The 22,216-nt window shown below is 42.9% G+C and overlaps 2 protein-coding genes across 3 annotated transcripts in view; one reads left to right on the forward strand and one right to left on the reverse strand.

The window, feature by feature from the left end:
• Positions 1–1,082: 1,082 nt before the first annotated feature.
• On the forward strand, positions 1,083–12,217 carry elk3 (ETS transcription factor ELK3). The gene is made up of 5 exons (XM_076076014.1): positions 1,083–1,507; positions 4,434–4,669; positions 4,834–5,547; positions 7,055–7,177; positions 10,423–12,217. Exons 2-5 carry the CDS (start codon positions 4,463–4,465, stop codon positions 10,516–10,518), a joined length of 1,140 nt encoding a protein of 379 aa, XP_075932129.1. The 5' UTR covers positions 1,083–1,507; positions 4,434–4,462; the 3' UTR covers positions 10,519–12,217.
• A 2,002-nt stretch (positions 12,218–14,219) lies between these two features.
• The window catches only part of cdk17 (cyclin dependent kinase 17), a 34,420-nt gene continuing 26,423 nt past the window's right edge, over positions 14,220–22,216 (reverse strand). For both annotated transcript variants that reach the window (XM_076076015.1, XM_076076016.1), the window contains 13 exons: positions 20,946–21,071; positions 19,811–19,867; positions 19,591–19,705; positions 19,361–19,455; positions 18,992–19,054; positions 18,437–18,560; positions 18,141–18,261; positions 17,810–17,907; positions 17,593–17,698; positions 17,297–17,339; positions 16,483–16,573; positions 16,306–16,383; positions 14,220–15,659 (listed from right to left, as the gene is read on the reverse strand). In XM_076076015.1, the coding sequence (XP_075932130.1) occupies positions 15,619–15,659; positions 16,306–16,383; positions 16,483–16,573; positions 17,297–17,339; positions 17,593–17,698; positions 17,810–17,907; positions 18,141–18,261; positions 18,437–18,560; positions 18,992–19,054; positions 19,361–19,455; positions 19,591–19,705; positions 19,811–19,867; positions 20,946–21,071 (1,158 nt within the window). In that variant the 3' untranslated portion in view covers positions 14,220–15,618. The remainder of the gene's footprint in view (positions 15,660–16,305; positions 16,384–16,482; positions 16,574–17,296; positions 17,340–17,592; positions 17,699–17,809; positions 17,908–18,140; positions 18,262–18,436; positions 18,561–18,991; positions 19,055–19,360; positions 19,456–19,590; positions 19,706–19,810; positions 19,868–20,945; positions 21,072–22,216) is intronic.

Below are 22,216 nucleotides of genomic sequence, written 5' to 3' on the forward strand. Positions count from 1 at the left end.
AATGTAAAGACTGTGTTACAAACTGGATACCAGGACATTTACCGACCAAAGTCTTTCGAAAGAGGGGATACGAGATGGAGGCTGCCCAATAGAGGTGACTAAAAGCCGTGGTATCTCTCTGCAGCCTAGACCTTCACCGTTCTCTTTTTAATTTGTCCCTCGTAAATGTATGGAAGTGCAACACTAAATGGGTGGAGTGCCCCCTTAAAGATGCAACGTTTTCCTGTCAATTGCAAGATTTAAAGGACACATCAGATTGTTGACATGGCCTTTGAGCCACATGATAATCAGGACAGTCCATTGTGCAGAGTTGGTTGAAACAGATCTGACTTCCGTCACGCACACAGTTCTTCTCAAACTGAGGACGCCTCCGTGTTATTTCCTTGTTCAAAATGGTTCTCTATCAACAGTCAGAGTAATAGACCCAATTCATTTCTATGCTAATTTTTTTGTCTGGTTACCAATAATTCCATGGTTTGTCACACTGTGGGAATGATTGTGAGCATGAGGTCAGGTGCTTCACTGGATAGGTGATTTTGTCCAACCACATGAGTTTGTTTCTCAAACATAGACAATCTTTGGAATTCCCTCACTCTGTGGTTCTGATACGCTAGTTAATCACCTGGTATTTTTAGCTGGTGTATGATTTTTTTTTTGTATCTTGCAGCAAATTATATGTTTCAAATTGTATGAGAACAGTTAATCCAGTTTGAAGAATGTCTAGGCTGCAATGCCAGATATAAAAAAATAAAGTAAAACAATTAAGACGAGTAAAGTAAACCAAAAAAAACGTGATATTTCAATTAAACTGAAGGCCAATGATACATATGATTTTATTCTGTTCAATTGCCAGAATAAATAAGTACACCTCCCTTCATTAATTGATTCATTCTATTTGCTTTGGCAACACGCAGCACTATCAACGTGTAATCAAACACTTTTAAGTTACGAAAGTACCGAACGTGTGTGAGTGTGTGTGTGCGTGCGTGCGTGCGCGTGCGCGTGTGTGTGTGTGTATAAGAACAGGAACCTCTCCTGGTGAGCAGGAAGATGGTGACGTCAGTTGTCAGTTGGCTCAACGCTGAGTGAGTCGGAATTACAATATACTATTTGAGTGTGTTTGACAGAGAGAGAGAGAGAGAACGAGGAGGAAGAAAATGAGCGCGTCTACCTGTAGGCTATTTAAGTGCATGAGTTAACATGTCAAAAAGACAGTGTGTTTCTGGGAAATATAGATTCTCTTTCGCTCTGTGTGTGTGTGGGTGTGTGTGTGTGTGTGTGTGTGTGTTTACACAGACGGGAATACTACGCCAGAGGAAGTGCGCCGGTTCTCCGTCTGCGCGTCCCGACTTCCTGCTCTGAGGCAGGGGAGAGAAAAGCTGCAGATCCGCTTTCAGACAGCAGCGGCATGGAGCCCCGACACAACACACACACACCGCTATAAGACACAAACACACACCTCATACACGGCCAGACTAGCAGAAGAGCAGCGGCCGTCCACAGCAGGGTAGGTACAAGTTTACTTCTACTTCCAACTTTTTATGGGTGCGGGTTCGTGCGTAACGGAGAGACAGAAGCGCACTTCTATAGCTGTTTTCGTATTTGATGAAACCCGATCAGGTTCACATATTCACTGTCAACTTGAAAACCACGTCGATGCTGCGCGTAAGGGATTAACCTTGTGCGTAATAAGCGTTAATGCCGTGCGTAAAAAGGTGTTAAAGCCGTGGGTTCTCCGGGTTTGGCACAGACGCATGCGTAAATTTGCCAAAATTTAGTTTGCTACATTTGAGACGACATAAAGAAAGAAAGAAAACAGGTCAGTGTCCCGGCTCCCATGAAAAAATTAGCCGTGGCTCCTTTAAAAGTCTGGTTGTAGACTTTCTGGTTTGTCTGGACCTCGCAGACTAATTGCCATGCGCTTCCGGATTGAAGCTGGCAGCAGACAACATCTTGAAAATGAGTCACTGGGGCAAAACAAAGAACCATTTGAGTTCCAGCTGAACCCCAACTCCCTCCCCATACACACGCACACACACACACACATACCTCCAAGAAAAAGAAACAACAAGCCCAGAAAAGGGATGGAGGGTCATGTGCGACTTTTTTGGTGTGGTTTGTCTTGAGTGTCGTAATTACACTGAAGTGTATATCTGATGGATTCACATTTGAGGAAGGAAAATGTTCATGCATGGATCAGTTATGTGTTAACTTGTACTCACAAAGAGAGAAAGAAAGAGAGTGCAAATTTACTCTGAAATTCAAAAATCAACATTTCCTCCTTTGTTTCTCTCTAGTCCAGATTTGTTCAGAGGGTGAACATAGATCAAACAGAGTCTGAGATGAGGACATAGATGCATTCTCCATATGCTGTTGTGGACCTGTGTTGAATTGTTGCTCTAAAAAAGAAGTATAGGTGTGTGTGTGCGAGTGCGTGTGCGTGTGTTCCTGGTGGTTCCCAGTGACAGGACGTCCTACCTCCCAGAAAAGGAAGGCCTTACTCCGGGAAGACGCCCCCTGAAGCTGAATGACAGGAAGTCCTCGTTTAGACAGACAGACAGCACTACAGTTCTTCCATCACTTAACACACACACCCATGCAGGAAAAAGGAAGCGGGGATATGCGTTTGTGTGTGTTCATGGCGATGGGTCATTGTTCGCACCACACACACACTTTCCCCTCTCTGCTGGGTGGTTTCCTGTTAGAGAGACAGAGCGAGAAGAAGGGATGCATACTGTGTTTTCATGTTGAATTAGTGGTCGATTATGAAGGTGGGTAGAGGAACCCTCACTTCTGGTGGCAATGCTCGAGGTCCTCTCCTCCAATGTTTCTCCACTGCTGAGGCAGATGTGGTTGCCATGGGGATTTGTGATGCAACTGCAAACTGTGATATCGTCATGGTTGCAAATGAAATCTGGTTCTAATGATGTATTTGTTGTGTTTTCTTGTGGCAGTAAGTAGTTCTGTATTTCCTGCTAATGAAGCACCTTGTAAATTGATTGAATAGAGAGAGAGAGAGAGAGAGAGAGAGAGAGAGAGCACAAAGGAGACGGAGAAACAGACAGGAAGACGCTCACAGACAGTCGGTGGCTTCAAGGTAAACACGTCGGTTAGACTCGTGCTTGTCTTGGCAGAAGGTCACTGACCACATCCTGCTTTATCACCATGGAAACATACGGAAGTCTGGCCCTCTCTCTTTCTTTGTCTCTTTCTCTCTCACACACACACACACACACACACACACACACACACACACACACACACACACACACACACACACACACGAGAGAGAGAGACAGTATACACGTTCTTCTAATTTGTCACTCATCTGTCCACAAATCCTGCTCTTTCCAATATTTAAATAGGAGGTGAAGCAAGGGCACAAGGACAGGCGTAACCCTGAGCATCAATGGCGGCTTCACTCACACTTGTATTTACTACTGCCTCCATCCTGCTTTGGAAGGCGGCCAAAGTATGCAAATCCAAGCGATAAAAGCGCGTGAGCTCATATAGAGGTATTGATTACATATTTCGCTCAAGAATCATAATGTCCAGTAGAGCCTTTGGTGTTTGTTTGTGTTGTGTTGTGTGACAGGGAATTCCTAGTCGGAGAGGAATTCCTAGTCGGAGAGGATGGGTGGGCATGATCAGCTCTGTTATGCTTGTAGTTTTTAGTGGAGTTTGCACCAGAGGAAGGATTGCGGTTTGCATTCGTATCGACAGTTCCTCCTCCAGCTTCTCCTCCTCTTCCTTGCTACCCACCTACCCTCTTTTCTTTGATCCTTACTTCACTTTATGTCTTCTATGGCGTATGATTCCCGAAAATACAGCAATGTGTGCAATTATTTCAATACAAGACCTTTTTAAGGGCTTTACTGGAAAGGTTTAAAGCTGCACTAATCGATATTTGTATACCAACAATGGATCTTAGAACATGTTTGATGTGAAAGGTGTCACTCTTATTGACAAATCCGCAGATAATTATCAGTCAACTCAGGTGTTCCCCTCAGCCAACGGAGGGATTTAGCATCTTCTTAGCTCATTATTTGGTTTTTCTTACGAACCACAACTGTATTGTTTTGGTTGAGTCTCCCCTCTTTCATCAAACCAGTTTACTACAGCTGTTTTTGATTTTTTTTAAAGTGATAGACCCACTGTATGCTACCCACCCAGCACCAAACAGCAGACAAACAAGGTGATCAAAGACAGGATGAATATTGAACTTTAATTCACGTTGTGGCCTGAAACATGACTCCAAATGAATGCTTAGGTTATGTTTGCTGGAGATGTAAAATGACATTTGATTGCTGACACATTTTAAAATGACAGGGGATTTATAATAAGATGATATGTGTTTTAATGACAATCTTCTTGATAATACAAAGCAATGCGTGGTTGTTGTGATTTCATTAAGCCTTGATTCTCCTCTGTAGGTCGCCTGTGTCTCCGGTGTCATCCCGTCATGGAGAGTTCCATCACACTCTGGCAGTTCCTGCTACAGCTGCTGATCGACCAAAGCCACAAACATCTCATCTGCTGGACGTCCAACGACGGCGAGTTCAAGCTGCTTAAGTCAGAAGAGGTGGCTAAGCTGTGGGGGCTGCGCAAGAACAAGACCAACATGAACTATGACAAGCTGAGCAGAGCCCTGCGCTACTACTACGACAAAGTACGCAACTTATACACTTCAAAACTATTCATTGTTAAACCATCTGACTGGTTTCATGATGTGATTTATGTCCTAAGGGCCATGAAACCCAATTGAAATCAACACACCAAAACTGTTAATAAAGGGGCTTACACTAATAAAATCACATCTCGTTTCCTCTGCAGAACATCATCAAGAAGGTGATCGGCCAGAAGTTCGTCTACAAGTTTGTGTCGTTCCCTGAGATCCTGAAGATGGACCCTGCGGTGGTAGAGTCGGGCCGCAGCAGTGAGGAAAGTGGGGGCGGGACGTCAGAGCCTGAGGCTGACGACGAGGACGGTGGTGGGAGAAACCAGTACCTCCACTCCAGCCTGTACTCCTCCTTCACCGTCAGCACCCTGCAGCACCCCTTGGAACCGCATCGGCCGATCAAGACGGAGCCCAGATCCGATCACTACGGCGACAGCTCCTCCGTCATCCGATTCGTAACCAACCGCGGCCACTCCTCCCTGCCCCCAACCCCACCCTCGACTGAGACCTCCCATTCCTCCAGACCGTCTCCGGTCCAGGCCCGCTCTTCCTCCTGCTCCTCCTCCCCGCCGCAAAGCCCTGTCCACGCACTGTGGAGGGGGCGGGGCCAGAGCTCAGAGACTAATGAGTTAGAGCAGAGCGCCCAACCTCTAAACCTCTCATCTGGTCAGAGGGAGAGAGAGAGGTCACATGCGATGCCAGAATGCAGGAGATTCGCCAATAGCGGGCCTTTGAAAAGCAGGAAACCCAAAAGGTTGGAAATCTCCTCCTCCTCGCTCTTCCTGACAGGAAGCGACCTTGTCTCCATTGCGCTCAACAGCCCGGCGCTGCCTTCAGGCTCCCTGACCCCTGCCTTCCTCACCACACAGGTACAACATGAAACATAACACATGTACTAACACCACTGCACTCGCACACAGTCCTTCTGTAAATACAGGTGGTATTAGGTGAGGAAAAAGGAGAAGAAAAAGGCTGAGAAAGGACGATGCTTTTAGGGAGGGAGGAAGAAAATTATGCTTGTAGACAGGGAGGAGATGGAAAGAGGTGAGCGGAAAGAGGGGAGGAGGCCAGGGAGGGAGGAGGTTCATAAGTGAAGCCATATGTTTCTGAAGCTCCTGATTCACTGGCAGCAACACACTGACCAAACCAGGACAGTAGACTACATTCAGGCATTCAGCTGACGCCTTTATCCAGACCGAGCAATGATATGCTGCGTGTGTACAGTACTTAATGGAAAGTAAAAGTGTACGCTAAACTGTTCCCTCATCGCTGAACATTTTGTATGATTAAGTGTTTGCAAAGCACACCTGAGCTGTTGGTATCCACAGCCACTTATCCACTTTCCCCTGGACAGATGTGATTCTGTTTTTAGTTCACCAGAAACCAGTTTAAGGTGGTTTCTGGGGGTAAACTGGTATATTGCAAGTCAAGCCATGAGCTCGATCTGGCTGGTAAATCGGCAAAAAAACATCAAAACACTGACAAAAGCAAAGCATAAGCTGGTCCTGATCAAGGAGCTTAATGGAGCTGAACACCACCAAGGCTCATACGCCTGTTTTAGATCAGCAGAAGTATGAGTGGTCAAACAAAGGAAATTTGAGATACAAAGATGACCGGCAATAAGATATAGCCAAAGCACAGCCTTGTATTTTTTCAAAGGAAGCGTTTCAGACAGCTTCCTGCAATGAAAAACAGATTTCTAAATATTTGTCAGCTCATTTGATGCCTTTATTAGAAAGCCGATAGACAGATGACAGGAAACGAGGTGAGAAAGGGATGGGGGATGACTTGCAGCAAAGGTCATGATCGACGCCACCAGGGCACCTTTTTAAAGATTGACTTGACTGTTAACAAAAAGGCATATATATATATTAAGCATTGCTAAAATAAAATTGAAGCAGGGTTTTAAACAAATTCAGATAACAATAACCTCAGTGGTGGCACTTCTCCTTTGCGGTGAGACTATAAACACAAACGCACTGAGGAAACTGTTGTTCCTGAACTGTAGTTCCGGACTATCATGGTAGAACAGTCGGTAGAAATCCTATGTTCCTGTGACAGAACCAGAAAGAAAACCGGCTTTAGTCAAATATGAAGAGACAAAAGAAAGACGAGACAGAAGAAAATAGATGTCATGAATTGTGTATGAGTGGAGCTTCCTGACTAGCATGGAGTCAGTCTGCCAAGTCCGTCTGTCTAGGAGACATGAGTTCACTAGAGGGCAGACTTGGCTTCGAGCTCTGGGTGAGACTGTATGACTTGACAACTCCACCACAGACCATGAGCAGCTCTCTGGGCTCATGGCCAGAATAAACACCAACATTTCCATCGTGGTGTATTTATCCTACATTTTACTTTGGGTTTTTGTCAATGTAGACTCCGTCTGGTCTGCTGCTCACTCCCAGTCCTCTACTCTCCAATATCCATTTCTGGTCCAGCCTGAGTCCAGTGGGACCCCTCAGCCCTGCACAACTGCAGAGCCATGCCCCCCTCTTTCAGGTAATACACACACACATACGCAACCCCACGCATTTAGAATTGCTGTATATGTGAGGAACTCTGAGACTGCTTGTTGGCCAAACAAACAAATGGCCAATCACTGTATCCCACGTTGAAAAGAGGTTTCAGTGTCAGTTGAACAATTAGACAAGCACTGTGTTTTTGTAAACTTTCTTCCAATAACATAAAATCATCCTTACCCTAAACCAACCCGAACCTTAGCCTTTACCCTAATTTAAAGCGACACTATGGAATTCATGAAACATAAAATAACACATCCTTTACTTTTACAAATGAAAAGGAGAATTCACAACACAGTTAATACTCTCAGGAGTTCTGCTGCTACAACCTTTCTTGGTCTGATATGACCAGTAGCTTCCGGTGGCTAATGTTAGCTAACGTCAGCAAACTGTAGATGTTAGGTGTTGAGTAACTGAGTCAATTTGCTAACCCTAACCCTGACTTGGTTCTCCTAAGTATTGTAACGCAAGAAAATATACACATGAAATGTATTCTCACACACACACACACACACACACACCAGTAATACTAAGAGAAAATGCCAGTTCCTTTCATACTGTATACCCTTTTTATGGATAATTATGTGAAATAAGTTCTAAAATGTTTCACTTCTGACCGACCTGTGTAAAAAAAAAAAGATTTGACTCGTCCGTTGTTTTCACACAGTTATGTGCGATTCACTGTGTGCCAGGGTTTCAAAATAAGCCACAGATGTTTCCGTTCTGGTGGGGACAAGAAGAGGGGGCAACATCCTGTTAGTTAGGGGGAGAGGGCTGGTTGGTCAGGAGCTCCTCCCAGCCATGTCAACTCTCTTGACACAAACAGACATAGACAACTCCAAAAACAAACTGTTAAGCATCTAATGGCCGGTGATTTAGTCCTCACAACGCTGGTGCACTACTTAAGTCCCCACAATGTAATATACAGTGGGTACGGAAAGTATTCAGACCCCTTTAAATTTTTCACTCTTTGTTTCATTGCAGCCATTTGCTAAAATCAAAAAAGTTCATTTTATTTCTCATTAATCTACACTCAGCACCCCATCTTGACAGAAAAAAACAGAAATGTAGAAATTTTTCCAAATTTATTAAAAAACAAAAACTGAAATATCACATGGTCATAAGTATTCAGACCCTTTGCTGTGACACTCATATTTAACTCACATGCTGTCCATTTCTTCTGATCCTCCTTGAGATGGTTCTACTCCTTCATTGGAGTCCAGCTGTGTTTAATTAAACTGATTGGACTTGATTAGGAAAGGCACACACCTGTCTATATAAGACCTTACAGCTCACAGTGCATGTCAGAGCAAATGAGAATCATGAGGTCGAAGGAACTGCCCAAGGAGCTCAGAGACAGAATTGTGGCAAGGCACAGATCTGGCCACGGTTACAAAAGAATTTCTGCAGCACTCAAGGTTCCTAAGAGCACAGTGGCCTCCATAATCCTTAAATGGAAGAAGTTTGGGACGACCAGAACTCTTCCTAGACCTGGCCGTCCAGCCAAACTGAGCAATCGTGGAAGAAGAGCCTTGGTGAGAGAGTTAAAGAAGAACCCAAAGATCACTGTGGCTGAGCTCCAGAGATGCAGTAGGGAGATGGGAGAAAGTTCCACAAAGTCAACTATCACTGCAGCCCTCCACCAGTCGGGGCTTTATGGCAGAGTGGCCCGACGGAAGCCTCTCCTCAGTGCAAGACATATGAAAGCCCGCATAGAGTTTGCCAAAAAACACATGAAGGACCCCCAGACTATGAGAAATAAGATTCTCTGGTCTGATGAGACCAAGATTGAACTTTTTGGCGTTAATTCTAAGCGGTATGTGTGGAGAAAACCAGGCACTGCTCATCACCTGCCCAATACAATCCCAACAGTGAAACATGGTGGTGGCAGCATCATGCTATGGGGGTGTTTTTCAGCTGCAGGGACAGGACGACTGGTTGCAATTGAAGGAAAGATGAATGCGGCCAAGTACAGAGATATCCTGGAAGAAAACCTCTTCCAGAGTGCTCTGGACCTCAGACTGGGCCGAAGGTTCACCTTCCAACGAGACAATGACCCTAAGCACACAGCTAAAATAACAAAGGAGTGGCTTCGGAACAACTCTGTGATCATTCTTGACTGGCCCAGCCAGAGCCCTGACCTAAACCCAATTGAGCATCTCTGGAGAGACCTGAAAATGGCTGTCCACCAACGTTCACCATCCAACCTGACGGAACTGGAGAGGATCTGCAAGGAAGACTGGCAGAGGATCCCCAAATCCAGGTGTGAAAAACTTGTTGCATCATTCCCAAGAAGACTCATGGCTGTACTAGCTCAAAAGGGTGCTTCTACTCAATACTGAGCAAAGGGTCTGAATACTTATGACCATGTGATATTTCAGTTTTTCTTTTTTAATAAATTTGCAAAAATTTCTACATTTGTTTTTTTCTGTCAAGATGGGGTGCTGAGTGTACATTAATGAGAAATAAAATGAACTTTTTTGATTTTAGCAAATGGCTGCAATGAAACAGAGTGAAAAATTTAAAGGGGTCTTAATACTTTCCGTACCCACTGTAAGTAAGAGCAGATTCTCCTCCTGTGACGCAGCAGCAGTAGTAGAGAGCTGTAGAAAATGTTTGTCACACAGGTTTGTTACAACATTGAATCACCTCAGACAGAATATACGTTTCCCTCATCTTATTGCACAAGTTACTCTGTGAAAGCATTGACTAACTTTAACATCACTGTCACCATTATGGAGGTCACGTCATTAATGTAATGACTACTGTATATCGATCTTCTAGTAATGATCAATAAATCAATATGCTCGTGTATACACTTGTTAAATGACACTACATTTTTAAATCGGTGTAAAGCCACAATGACTTAAGCCATTTAACCATATTAATTCTCTTTAAAGCCACTCTGTTGGATTTGAACATTTCGGACTGCAGAGACAGTGCTGGAATCAAATCTGATCCAATTGCCTACTTTTTCTACAAACATCACCTTATGCCATCAGACTAATTTGAAAGACTATATGAACACATACATTCTCAACAGGTGCTTGAACAGTAAATACCAAAAGTTGCACTTTCTTCACCGTCTTAAAATGTTTATAAAAATGTATTTTCCTTTTTTAATGAATATGTCATAACTTACCATGCTTCTCTGATAAAGAAATATGTCAGGGGGTTAAATATTATCTGTGTCTTCCACCTCTGATTTCACCTGTCCCCCTACAGTTCCCCACTCTGCTGAATGGACACATCTCTATGCCTTTACCCAGCATGGATGGTCCCTCTCCTCTGCTGTTCTCCTCCAGCTCCCACAAGTGCTGATGCCAGACCAAGCTCCAAGAGCAAACTGGGCCAGACCAAGCCGGGCCAGATCAGCACAGAGCAGATCAGCCTTGGACTCTGACGATGAACCACGCAGGAGTTGGACTTCCTCTGAGTCGATTTAGACTTTGATGTGAAACCTGTTCCTTTGCATTTATCATATCAAGAAACAGGAGCTTCACTCTGAAGCTTTGCTCTCTGAGAGGAGTATCCGCATTAGACATTTCTTTGTGTTTACTACAGTTCAACTCCTCATGTTCTTTACGCGGGTGTTTGGTGCTTCTTTTCAGGCAAAGATATTGACTGGAGGTCAGACCTCATTACATTTCTCATCTCATTTTATATCTCGTGTCATTTCACTTGGTTTAAACTTCAGTGATGCAGACTGGTTGCAATTTCATGAATGTTATCCCTATTTCCCCCCCCTGCCCTGAATAATGTCAAATATCCACATCACTGACTGAAACAATGATCTGGGGAAATCTTTGTCAGGTATTGTGAGATAACAAGATCTGAAGAACGACAGATGCTTCCTTTAATAGACTCAAGTACAGCTCCTTTAAGTAAATAAATGTTTGTCATGCTAACGCACAGTTAAGAGGAAAGAGACATATTTGGTTTCCTACTGAGAGTAGATGAGAAGATTGATACCGCTCTCATGTTTGTAAGCTTAATATGAAGCTACAGCCAGAGGACGGTTAGCTTAGCATAAAGACTGCTGATGTGAAAAACAGTTTGCCTTACTCGGTGCAAAGGTGACAAAATCTCACAAGCGGCTATAAGCGTACTAGTTAACAAATTGACTGTACAAAAATGAAAAAATAACAATTTGTTGTTTTATGGAGGACTGAAGGCAAAAAAATTGTTTGGCACATAACATCCGCTGAAACCACAATGTGTCGTTTTTTTGTACGGATTAAAAACAGACAATTTAATCTTCAACAGCAGGCTTTACAGGTATAGGCCGACTTTGTTAACTTTGGGCTGAGCCAGACTAGCTGTTTCCAGTATGTATGCTAAGCAAGCCAGCTGCTGGCTGTAGCTACATATTTAACTGAAGAGCCGTCATCAATGTTGTCATTTTACTCTCGGCAAGAAAGAGTATTTCCCAAAATGTGGAGGCTTCCTTTAATTTGAACAAATCTTACAATGTGACCAGTTTCGGGTGTTACAACAGTCAACCAATAGCTTTGTCTCATTTGTCAACCTTTTGGGAATGCAAAAAAGTACAATGATAATTTTTACAATTTTGATTTTTGAACTTGATAAAGATTTGTCCAGATGTTGAGTGTGGCCATGAGATGAATCCCTCACTGACTCCTAGCAGAGCACCTGCTAGCCAGCACGCTAAAACACTGTAGAAGTCTTTTCATTTTGTCTTCTGCATTGCATTTACTTGACGCTGTGAACTTGTTTTTATTCGAATAGTGTCATGCTTTTCTTTTTTAAATGCACTGTACGTTTCAGCCTTGTACCAGCTGTGCCTTCAATATTGTAAGACTTGTGTAAATGTATTAAGCTTTAAACCAGGTTTTCATAGATATTCCAGGTCAAAATTGCACAAAAGCTTTTATTTTGTAAAATGACTCCTGGTTATTTTTATAAAGAAATTAATGGAAATGTATTCTCAGTGATTTGCTTGTGTTTTGTTGAGAGAAATATTACTGTTTTTTGGAATAAAATGAATGAATATTCAGAAGTACTATATTCATTTTAACACACTTTTCACCACTCAAATAACGACCGCTGCACAGACTGATTATGAAACAGATTAAATTTACTTTCGATGGTTATGAGAAATAAATAGTTCCAGTAAAAAGAGTCACACACCAACTGTTCACCGGCGGCTCAGTGTTTCAGAGAGGTCGAATTCACAACACAGCAGGCCTTCCATGCATCAGGCACACATACACACGCACGCTCGCTCAGACACGTTCACATAAATTCAGGTCATTCATACATTTGAAAAAGTTTTACAGTTTTACAATAATAAACATTTAGCGGTTGCAGAAATCTCCTTTCGTGCATGTCACTGCTGTTCATGAAAAAAAAACAAAAAAACTGCTATTAGTGACACAGTTCGCAGTTAACGGTGGAATAATCCTTCATTCTTACCATTGAATACAGCGACATGCGTAATAAATGAAAGACAACTTATTTCAAGTGTGATAAAGTGTCAGTGAAGCATCTAAACACACTGATACAGTTCACGTGAAATACAACATGAGGGGAAGAAAAAGGTTTTCTCATTGTAAAGCTACCTATGGAGAAATCATTGGGCAATGGGTCAATGTAATACAGGATGTCTACCATTAATATAATGACTTTTTGTCCTGTGAATACAATTGTTACATTATTTGAAATATAAATCGTTAACAGTATCTTTCATCTTAATTTATTCTGTTGTGACAGTTTGTATGGAGCTTTAATTGTTAAATATATATAATCTATTCCACGCTGAAAGGAGAATATCCTGCCAAAGGTTTTAACTAGTGAAATGATTAGTATTACAGGATTATTACACTATTAGCTGCAAACTGTGATAAAGTTAATGTTTATTACATTAATTCTCTCAGCTATTAATGGGTTTAACAAGCATTAGTCGTGCTTACAGCACTTCTCTAGCATGTTCTACCCAATCAGCAACTCTGTGTTGCTCAAATCCTTTAAATCTCAGCAGACAATAAATGTGAAATTTTCATGTAGATGTTGAACAAAAGAGCTGCAGTTACAGGAAAATCTCCTCAGATCTTCTCACACTCTTGCATGTTCAACCTGTGATGTTTAATGCATTCCTGGTGTAATTCAGCTTTTATGCACCGCACTCCTTTTTTGCTACTTTGAGTGTAAAAATCGCTTGCTGTGAATTTGAATGATAGATTTCTCTCTGCGTGACTGTTGAATCAAAATGTGATTCTGAATCGCCGACAGTAAAACTCGATGTTTACCACAAACCTTTTGAGACATTTTGAGAAATAGGCCTATTTGCTTTTTAGCCTAGGGTGAGACAAGAAGATCACTCCCACTCGTGTCTGCACAATAAACATGTCGCTGGTCAGGTTAGCTTAGCATAAAAATAGAGACGGGGTAACAGCTCTCTTAAAGTAACAAAATCTGCTGAAAAGCACCTCTGAGGTTAACTATTCAACTTGTCATTGTGTAATTCGTACAAAAAACAATGTGTAAAAAAAGTCTGTTTAATTGCCAGCGTAGCAACCTCACAGTCTCTACAAGATTCCAAAAATTGACCGTGTTAAGAAAAAGTCCAGCATGTCACCCCCCCTATAAAACTACAACTTAAAATTAAATGTGTTCACTTGTGAGTTTTAGAGGTGTTGGTAGGCAGATTTGTTACCTTTGGTCAAAGCCAGGCTAGCCTCGATTTTAGTCTTCACGCTAAGCTAAGCTAACTAAGCTAACAAGCTCCTGGTGCTAGCTTCATATTTACTGTACAGATATGAGAGGGGCGTCAATCTTCTCATCTAACTCTAGCCCAAAATGTCAAACAGTCCTTAAAAGCACTTTTTTGCTGTCGCATAGCTGCTGAAATTATCTGGACAAGATGTGAATACACCAAGTATAAATTAAACCAGGGATGCAAAGCACACCAGCAGCCACTTTAAAACTGCTCAAGTGATTTTCGGGAGATCTTCTATTTGCTTCAGTAAACATGCAGTTAAAAGTGAGACTTCTCAACCGGCTTCATCTGTAGCATCACTGTCAGTTGCAAACAACACAGCGGGCAGTTAAATCTAAAATTTCAATTTGAAATCTTTTTTTTTTTTTTTTCTTTCTCTTGTGTACAAATGCTAGAGAGCAGTAGTCTGATGCCAAGTGGAAACCAACCATTTTGCTTTTGAAGGCCTCCCCCCCCCCCAGGTCAGAGGTCACAGACAAAGAGGACACATCTTAATACTGTTGGGTAAACTCGGCCGTGTCGAGGCACAGGTCCCTGATTCCAAAAAAACACACACTGAAGTGCAAGTTAAAAACAAAGACTTACTGCAGTGAAATCTCAATGCACAGAGCGAGAACGTGTAGCTTGCATTTTTTTTCTTTTTCTTTTTTTTTAAAGCACTGACGTCCTGGCAGTTTTTTTGAGGGGTTTTAGGGAAGGCTTGCTGGCTTCCTGTGGGACGTCACATGACTTCCTGTTCAGCTCGAGTATTCCTCTTTCAACCGTGCTTTGCGCTCGTCTTCCAAATTGTTTGCCTCCCCCCCACTCCTCAGTTTTGGTCCCATTGCGAAGATCGTTCAAAAAGAATAAAAGAACCGAATGTTGGTTTCATGTTCTCCCAGTTTGATTGGAGTCTGTGTGCTTCTTAAACCATCAACTTAAAACTGCTACCACAATCAGCTCAAAGTCCTGCTGTTTGACCCTCAGTGCAACACCCCCCGAGGGCAGCAGGGCCTCTAGAAAAAGGGTCGACTGAAATGTTTTCAGTCCAGAGGAACCGTTTCCCCCCCCCGCCCGCCCCCCCACCATCTCGCGTCCCAGTCTTTCTAAACCTGGAAATGTTGTGGTTCAGTCACGGAAGCTCGAAGAAAAACAAAACATAAACTCCAAATATATAGATCTATATCTATATATATATATAGATATAGATATAGATCTATATAGATATACATATTTATAAAAAAGAAACTGAAGCGTTTGGTCTCCAAGCACGACAACAAGAACAACAACTTGGATCACAGCGTCGACATCAACATCAGTGGAATTCTAACTCAAATGAAGCCGGAGAATCGTCGTCAGGAGTAAAACAATAGTAACCTTTCTGACTGCTCAACTGTGCATGGCGTCTCGAGTTCACATCATGTACACACCCCCACACGCGCACACTCACACACACACGGTGTGTTAAATACAGACAGTAGTAGTTTAGCAGCAAATAATTCAACCTCAACCCCCCAATAAATAAACAGTCTCCAAATAGATTCAACCCAGAATCACACGCTCAGAGGGGTGTGTGTGCGTGTTTGTGTGCAGGTACAAAGGGGGGGGGGGGGGGGGGGACTCCAAGGGGAGGTGGGCTCATGCGAGAGGTTGGTGGGAATTGATGATGAAGTTGGGCAGTCGACCATCCTCTTCATCAGACATCAGAATAGCATGCTCTGCCTCCTGTTGATCTTGCCGTTACCTGGACAGAAAGGAAAAAGTCAAAAAAATACAATACCCATACTGCCTTTGCTTTACATTAATAATGCTACGTAGCCGTCATTTAAGGGGTTTAAGGGGCATCACCGATGTTACACGCTCAGTTTACTTATAATAATAATAATAAGGAGCCCTATGCAGCCTGTGAAAACATAATAAAAGAGTTTGAAATAAAATAAAAACCATGATGTCATCGGGGTTATCTGGGTTTTGGCTTGAGACTTAAAATGTTTTTATGGAAAGTCTAAATTACACACTGGAGATGTGGTTTGCAAGAAGTGGACATTTAGGACGTAGGGGTGTGGGGGTCCAATTAAAGACAATTCCAGTTGCATGATGGGAAATTTAAACTTCACTTCTACTTCAGTGTGGACTATTGGTGTTATTATGACTCCCCCTCATCTCTGGTGAATCCCCCAACTTCATGGAAGTATAATACTTCATCACTGGAGTATCTTTAACTGCCATAATCAAATAAGACAATCCCCTGGGGTCAGTGTCCGTCAGTCTCATTTGACCTGCTTTCTGATGATGGCCACATGATCATATTAAGTAAGAACAGTTTACTTCTTGGTCTGATGATCTAACAAGGTTAAATGCTGAAGCACGTGGATGTGTTCCCCACCCACCTGACTCTGTGTACGAGGAGTTCCTGTAACCAGGGTCCCTCTGCAGCTGCACTTCTTTTAATGTGAATATTGATACACCTGCAAGACAGAGGAGAGCTTCAGTGCACAGCCAATAGCAGGGAAGAAGAAAAGAAATGCAGTAAGAAGGCACCGAGAAAGGCAGATTGCAGCACTCACTCTCAGGCAGTGTGTGAATTTTCATCCCGAGCTGCCTGAAGTGGGAATGTTTCATTGCCTCTTCAGCTGAAATCCTCTTCTTAGATTCGTACTGCGGAGACAGAAACAGGAAACAATCAGTGATTCACTTGGATAAACTAAAGCACATAAGAAAGAGGAACCCAGAGTAGCGTCCACCGGAAACACTGTGTATGGGAGAACACTGATAGTGCTTTGCCCCCTGCTGTCTACAAATGGTACTGAAGGAATTCATTCCCAAAATCAAATCAAATGATGGGAGAGAGGATTATAATGTTAAAGGGTTGTGCTGTTTGAAGTATTTGTTATCTCATGATGAATTATTGCCTCCTTTTCTTGTAATGTGACCCAAAGTTCACATCATGGTCATGTGACAAGACTGTGAGATGTGGCTGAAGGCTCAGAGAGCGAGTTAATTGACAACAATGAACATTCATGCACTTTAAGAATCAATCAAGCAATTAGAAGTTTAGTGCAGCAAAATGACCAATAATACAACTAATAATGTGTGTAATAATGATAATAATGATGTGTTCATGCTGATCTTTTTGTTGATATATTTAAAATTTTAAAAGGGCACTAGAAATAAAACTTAGAATACCAGTGCAATATTTATACTAAGTAAGGAACTCAATTCTGAGAAATAGAAAGCATATTGTGTTAATAATTAACAGTTTATAAGTTAAAGATGGGTAGGTTAGCTTAATATGTGCTTCAAGATGAGAAAATGATAAATGAAAGAGAGGTGTGAAATGAGCTTTGCATTCTGGGTATTATGCAGGAAGTAAAGACTCACTCTGAGGAAAGCCAGCAGCAGCTCGATGCCTTCGCCGTCCAGCCTAGAGGAGACAAAAGGAGGAGCAACGGTTTACTGTCTGCCTGCAACACGGGCTGGACAGGAATGTCGGGGCTCATGGGAGGAAGGAAGTGGTCTGTGAAATGTTCCACAGGATTTCCTGCCCACGGCACACATGCACATGAAAACACACTATTATTGTATACATGCGAAGGATGCCATGGATACATAAAACACAAACAAAATGCACACACACACACAAGATCGTGCATGCTCAGAAACGTAGACCACCGTACCTGGGAGCGTGGTTGAGTAACGGCTGCGGCTTGTATTTGGGGAAGTTGTAGGATTTAAACTCGTCGATGGAGGAGATCCCCGGCCAGTTATCCTCCGTCGGTGTGCCTGAAGTCAGAGAATAACAGCCACTCAAGACATGCGGTGTTTTGCCGGGTTTGGTTAAACGTGTGCCGTGAGACTTTTGGGTTTTCTGGCCTGCCGGCAGCAGCCACTCACCCAGTAACCTGAAGATGAGGTGGAGCTCGTCCTCCACGGTGGAGCCGGGGAACAGCGGCCGACCTGCAGCCATCTCGTAGAATATGCAGCCAACACCCCTGCAGAGACACACGCATGGTTGATTACCTTTTTAAAATTGTTATTATGAGTTAGTATATGTTCAGATGCTGTTGATTCAAAATGTTTGGTATTTTTACTTGATGAATGGCTCAAATTTTTTGAATGAATATCAAGAGAGTTATTTTTCTATGATCAACACTGATTCATGGACTAGTCACGCTTTCACTGAGTGTTAGTCGTGGGAGCAGCGGGGTTCCCGTGGGGCTCGTACCACATGTCGATCTGCGTTGAGTACTCAGAGGATCCCAGTAGAACATCCGGAGGCCGGTACCAGAGAGTCACCACCTCGTTGGAGTAGGTTTTAGTCGGGACAGACTTGGCCCTCGCCAGCCCTGTCAGCCCGTAAAAGACACAAGACACATTGTTTACACAGGAGAGAAGCATTGCATCTGTAAAGAGCAGAACACACTATTTTCAAGCTTAAATTTGCGAGTTTACTGCGAGGACAACAGGAAACCATTCTCCACTGCCTTGAAGGAAACAGCTGCTGCCTGTAGTTCCGCTTACCGAAATCAGCCAGTTTGAGTTCTCCCTTCTCATTGATGAGGAGGTTCTGGGGCTTCAGGTCCCTGTGGAGAACTTTCCTCTTATGACAATACGACAGCCCTCGCAAAATCTGGAACAGGAAGACCTGGAGAGATGTGTGGGTAAACGTGATGTGAAACCCAATGGTTCGTCGCTGCAGAGTTCGAAATGTTCTTTTACTTTTTACTAGAAATATGAGGCAATACAATGCTTGTTGGATATTTGATTATCTATCTCACTCAAAAGAGAATCAAGGAACACAACTGGTGGGATTAAAATGTCCCATACATCCAGCACTTTTTCATCCTTTATTAGTCTAATTTGCCTAATTTTCAATTCCTCAGATGGGATGTAAATGCAAACTGAAATGTGCAAAAAAAGACTTTTAGTCCCTAAATTAAGTTCATGGAATTATTTTGTCAAAGGGCCATCACTGCAACTTCGTATTGAACATTTGGTTCCACCCAAACACAACAGCAAGGGACGATACCATTACAATAAGTAAAGAGCGCAGAATAAAAAGATCAGTAATCTCACCTTCACATTGTGCATGCTCATTATGTTTCCACAGTCATCCATGTACTGCTTCAGGTCCTTATCCTACAGGGAGAAATGACACCGTCAGACAGGAAGTAGATCCAATGACACCCAGAGATCTCTTTCCACATACGTTTCACCTCGTCTTTCAGACTCATCAATCTCCTATTTCACACATCCTGTTGATGCAACAAAAAGTCTTCTTAAGGCACCGCCGGCACAGTTGCTCCAATTGACTACATATAGCATCTACACTGATTGGACATCCATATAAATGGTGTACGGTTTTCCCTTTCATTGAGTTTAGTGATGTTGAGGGATAAATTAACCGGAGAGGATTGGCAAAAGAGAAAGGTAAGGAAGTCTTACCAGATACTCAAAGACGAGCGTGAGGCTCTTTTCAGTGTGGACGATGTCGTGAAGCGTCACGATGTTGGCGTGTTTGAGGTCCTTCAGTAACGACACTACAGACAGAGACAAAGACAGACCGATGTCACACTTTTTAATTGACCCCAATTCAACAAATATTTCATAGACAAATGTTATTAATATGCATTTTTGTTGGTGAAAGGTGTAAAATGGAGACAAAAGGCGATTACCTTCTCTGATGGCGGTGCATGGCGCTCCCTCCTCGTGCTCCAGCCGGATCTCCTTCAGTGCCACCAGGTTGTCCGTCAGCTTGCTGCGCCCTTTAAATACTGTGGCGTAGGTTCCCTGAAGGCAACACACAATGCTGGTTTAATATTACGGCCTTAACGGGAGCTGTGAAACATGTTGCCTTCATTAATAGCGTCGGATGGGATTTCAGGAGTTCCTCACCTCTCCCAGTTTGTCCAGCTTAATGTACGTCTCCAACTTGCCAAAACCAATCTCCGACTGAGGAAAAGACAGAGGACAAAGTCACTTTAGGCACAGGTTAAGGTTAGAGTCCCATTTTGGATTCTGCTATATGCTCAATCTCTGGTTAAACTGTTCCTGCAACACCAGAATAAAGCTCATTTCAACACACTTACAGGATCTTTTCATTCGGGAAGTGAAGCTTCCCCAAACCTTTAGATGCATCTTCATATAAACCCAAAACATAACGCAGGAGTGTGGTATTCTGTTTCCTTTGTGTCTCTTCTGTGATGGATTTCTCTGTAGATTGAGTCTTTGTTTCTGACCGACATCAAACATGACGAGCACAGTCGATGCTTTACATCGGATGTTTTCAAACAGTGAGAGTAGTTAATACACTCAGCGCCCGGTTTCCTTCTCGGAATCATAACTCAGTCAAATCTGAATGCACAGGTATGACACTGACACACACACACACACACACACACACACACACACACACACACACACACACACACACACACACACACACACACACACACACACACACACACACACACACACACACACACACACACACACACACACACACACACACACACACACACACACACACACACACACACACACACACAAATTACTTAGAAAACCGAAGAGAAAAAGACACTCCGTATAACATCAGCGTGTGCTGAGAATCATCAGGTTGTTACGTCTTCCTCATATCAAAGTACGAGCATCCTCTTCAGCTGGCAGGACCGAATTGGCCAAAAGAAGAACAACAATATATCAAAGCACTAAAGGGGCAAGAAAAGCAGCATTTCTGACTTCAAGAATCAAAAACAGTATCCGGTTGGCACCAACAATAACTTCTTTAAGCTTATGTGTCACTGTTGGCGAACTTCTGATATACATAAACCTGCAACGTCGCCGACAGTCTGCAACAAAGCTGCATAATCACACCACAGCTGAGTACGATGATCTAATTTGATGGGCTAAAGGCAGGAGGTGAGCGCTTAATCCATCCCGGTCTCACAGCGGGCCAGTTGCCATGGTGACTTGCACAGAGGGAGTCTGCGCTGCAGAGCAATAAAACACTCACACACACACACACACTGACCAGCGAGGCTCTGCGGGAGCGACGGCTGAGCGGCTGGTCAAACTGTGGGCTGGTGAGCTGCAGCTTCTCCAGGTAACCGTCAGGAATTCGGATGTCGGCCGGCAGCGACAGGCGCTTGTTGAGGTCCTAAAATCACACACACACACACACACGGAAAAAAATATTGTTTAAATGTTTTGATTTGTAACCGAGCTTGTGATTTGGCATTCCTGTAGTGGAGCTGGGGTATCTTTGGGCAAGGAGTTTTGCACCTTTGTAAAAGAAGCTGAATATTTAAAAGGCAAATTCAAGCTACTCATACTCAGCACTCACTGTGAGGTAACCACATGAAAGGATGGTTAATAGCTTGCAGGTGTGTGAAAACACACACCTGCAAGCAGAACAGCAAGAGAACAAGGCAAGGATAAAAAACACACACACATATGTTCATCCCTCTTTAAAGCTTGTCTTCACAGCGCAGGCTGTCATCGTCAACATTACTGAGCTCATGTCTCATTGTTGTGGATGACTGATCATATCTATTTCAGGATTAAATAAGAGCACATCTGATAGTGACGAACTGACACGATGCCGAGTGATGTGAGGATAAAAAAAACGAGGGCGAGTGGAGTAAAAATACAGCGAGAGAAGACGTCTCATCTGTTTGCTCATCGCACGCGCGTTCAAGCTCTGGCCTCTCCACAAATACCATCAAGTCGGCCGCTCGCATTTCATTACCGCGGCGCTTTGTCATGTATTATGACAAGCGAGAGTTGAAGTAGAAGCTCAAATTATGGAGAGCAGATCGGTGTCTCGAGGAGGGGAAGTGTTACATAATGCGACTCAGCGTTGCTTTCCCTCTGGTGTAAACTGGTGTCTTTAAAAGTCATCAGTTAATGTCAGTCCACGACAGACTGCGTCTGTCCGCTAAGCATTTCATCCATTTCTATTAACTTGTCTTTTTAACTATTAGTTAACCACTTTGTCAGCCTTGTTTAAAAAAAAACTGTTGCAAATGTCAGCACTTGCATATAGTGTTGAAATAACGAATCACAGTCAAGAGAAAATGAACTGCCAACAAATAATCCTTTCATTGTTGAAGTTGTCAACAAAATAATCCATAAATTCTCTTGGCTCAGCTTCTCAAACATGAACGTCTGCCGCATGGCTCTGATTTGCAACATATCAAATTTGATATCTTTGGGTGTTGGCCTGTTGATCAGACTGAACTTGTGGACAGATTTATGGAAAATAATGATTGTTTTATTTATTACTTGCATACTAAATTAGTT

This window comes from Anarhichas minor, unplaced genomic scaffold (assembly GCF_050575085.1).
Source record: "Anarhichas minor isolate MPS153535 unplaced genomic scaffold, ASM5057508v1 ptg000055l, whole genome shotgun sequence".
In the NCBI taxonomy this organism is placed as follows: domain Eukaryota; kingdom Metazoa; phylum Chordata; class Actinopteri; order Perciformes; family Anarhichadidae; genus Anarhichas; species Anarhichas minor.

What these genes read in the sequence shown, in the direction of transcription:
- elk3 (XM_076076014.1), top strand. Translation starts at nt 4,463, where the DNA reads ATGGAGAGTTCCATCACACTCTGGCAGTTCCTGCTACAGCTGCTGATC. An exon ending in CTGCCTTCCTCACCACACAG is followed by an intron (nt 5,548 to 7,054) that starts GTACAACATGAA and finishes TTGTCAATGTAG; the next exon opens with ACTCCGTCTGGTCTGCTGCT. An exon ending in GCCATGCCCCCCTCTTTCAG is followed by an intron (nt 7,178 to 10,422) that starts GTAATACACACA and finishes GTCCCCCTACAG; the next exon opens with TTCCCCACTCTGCTGAATGG.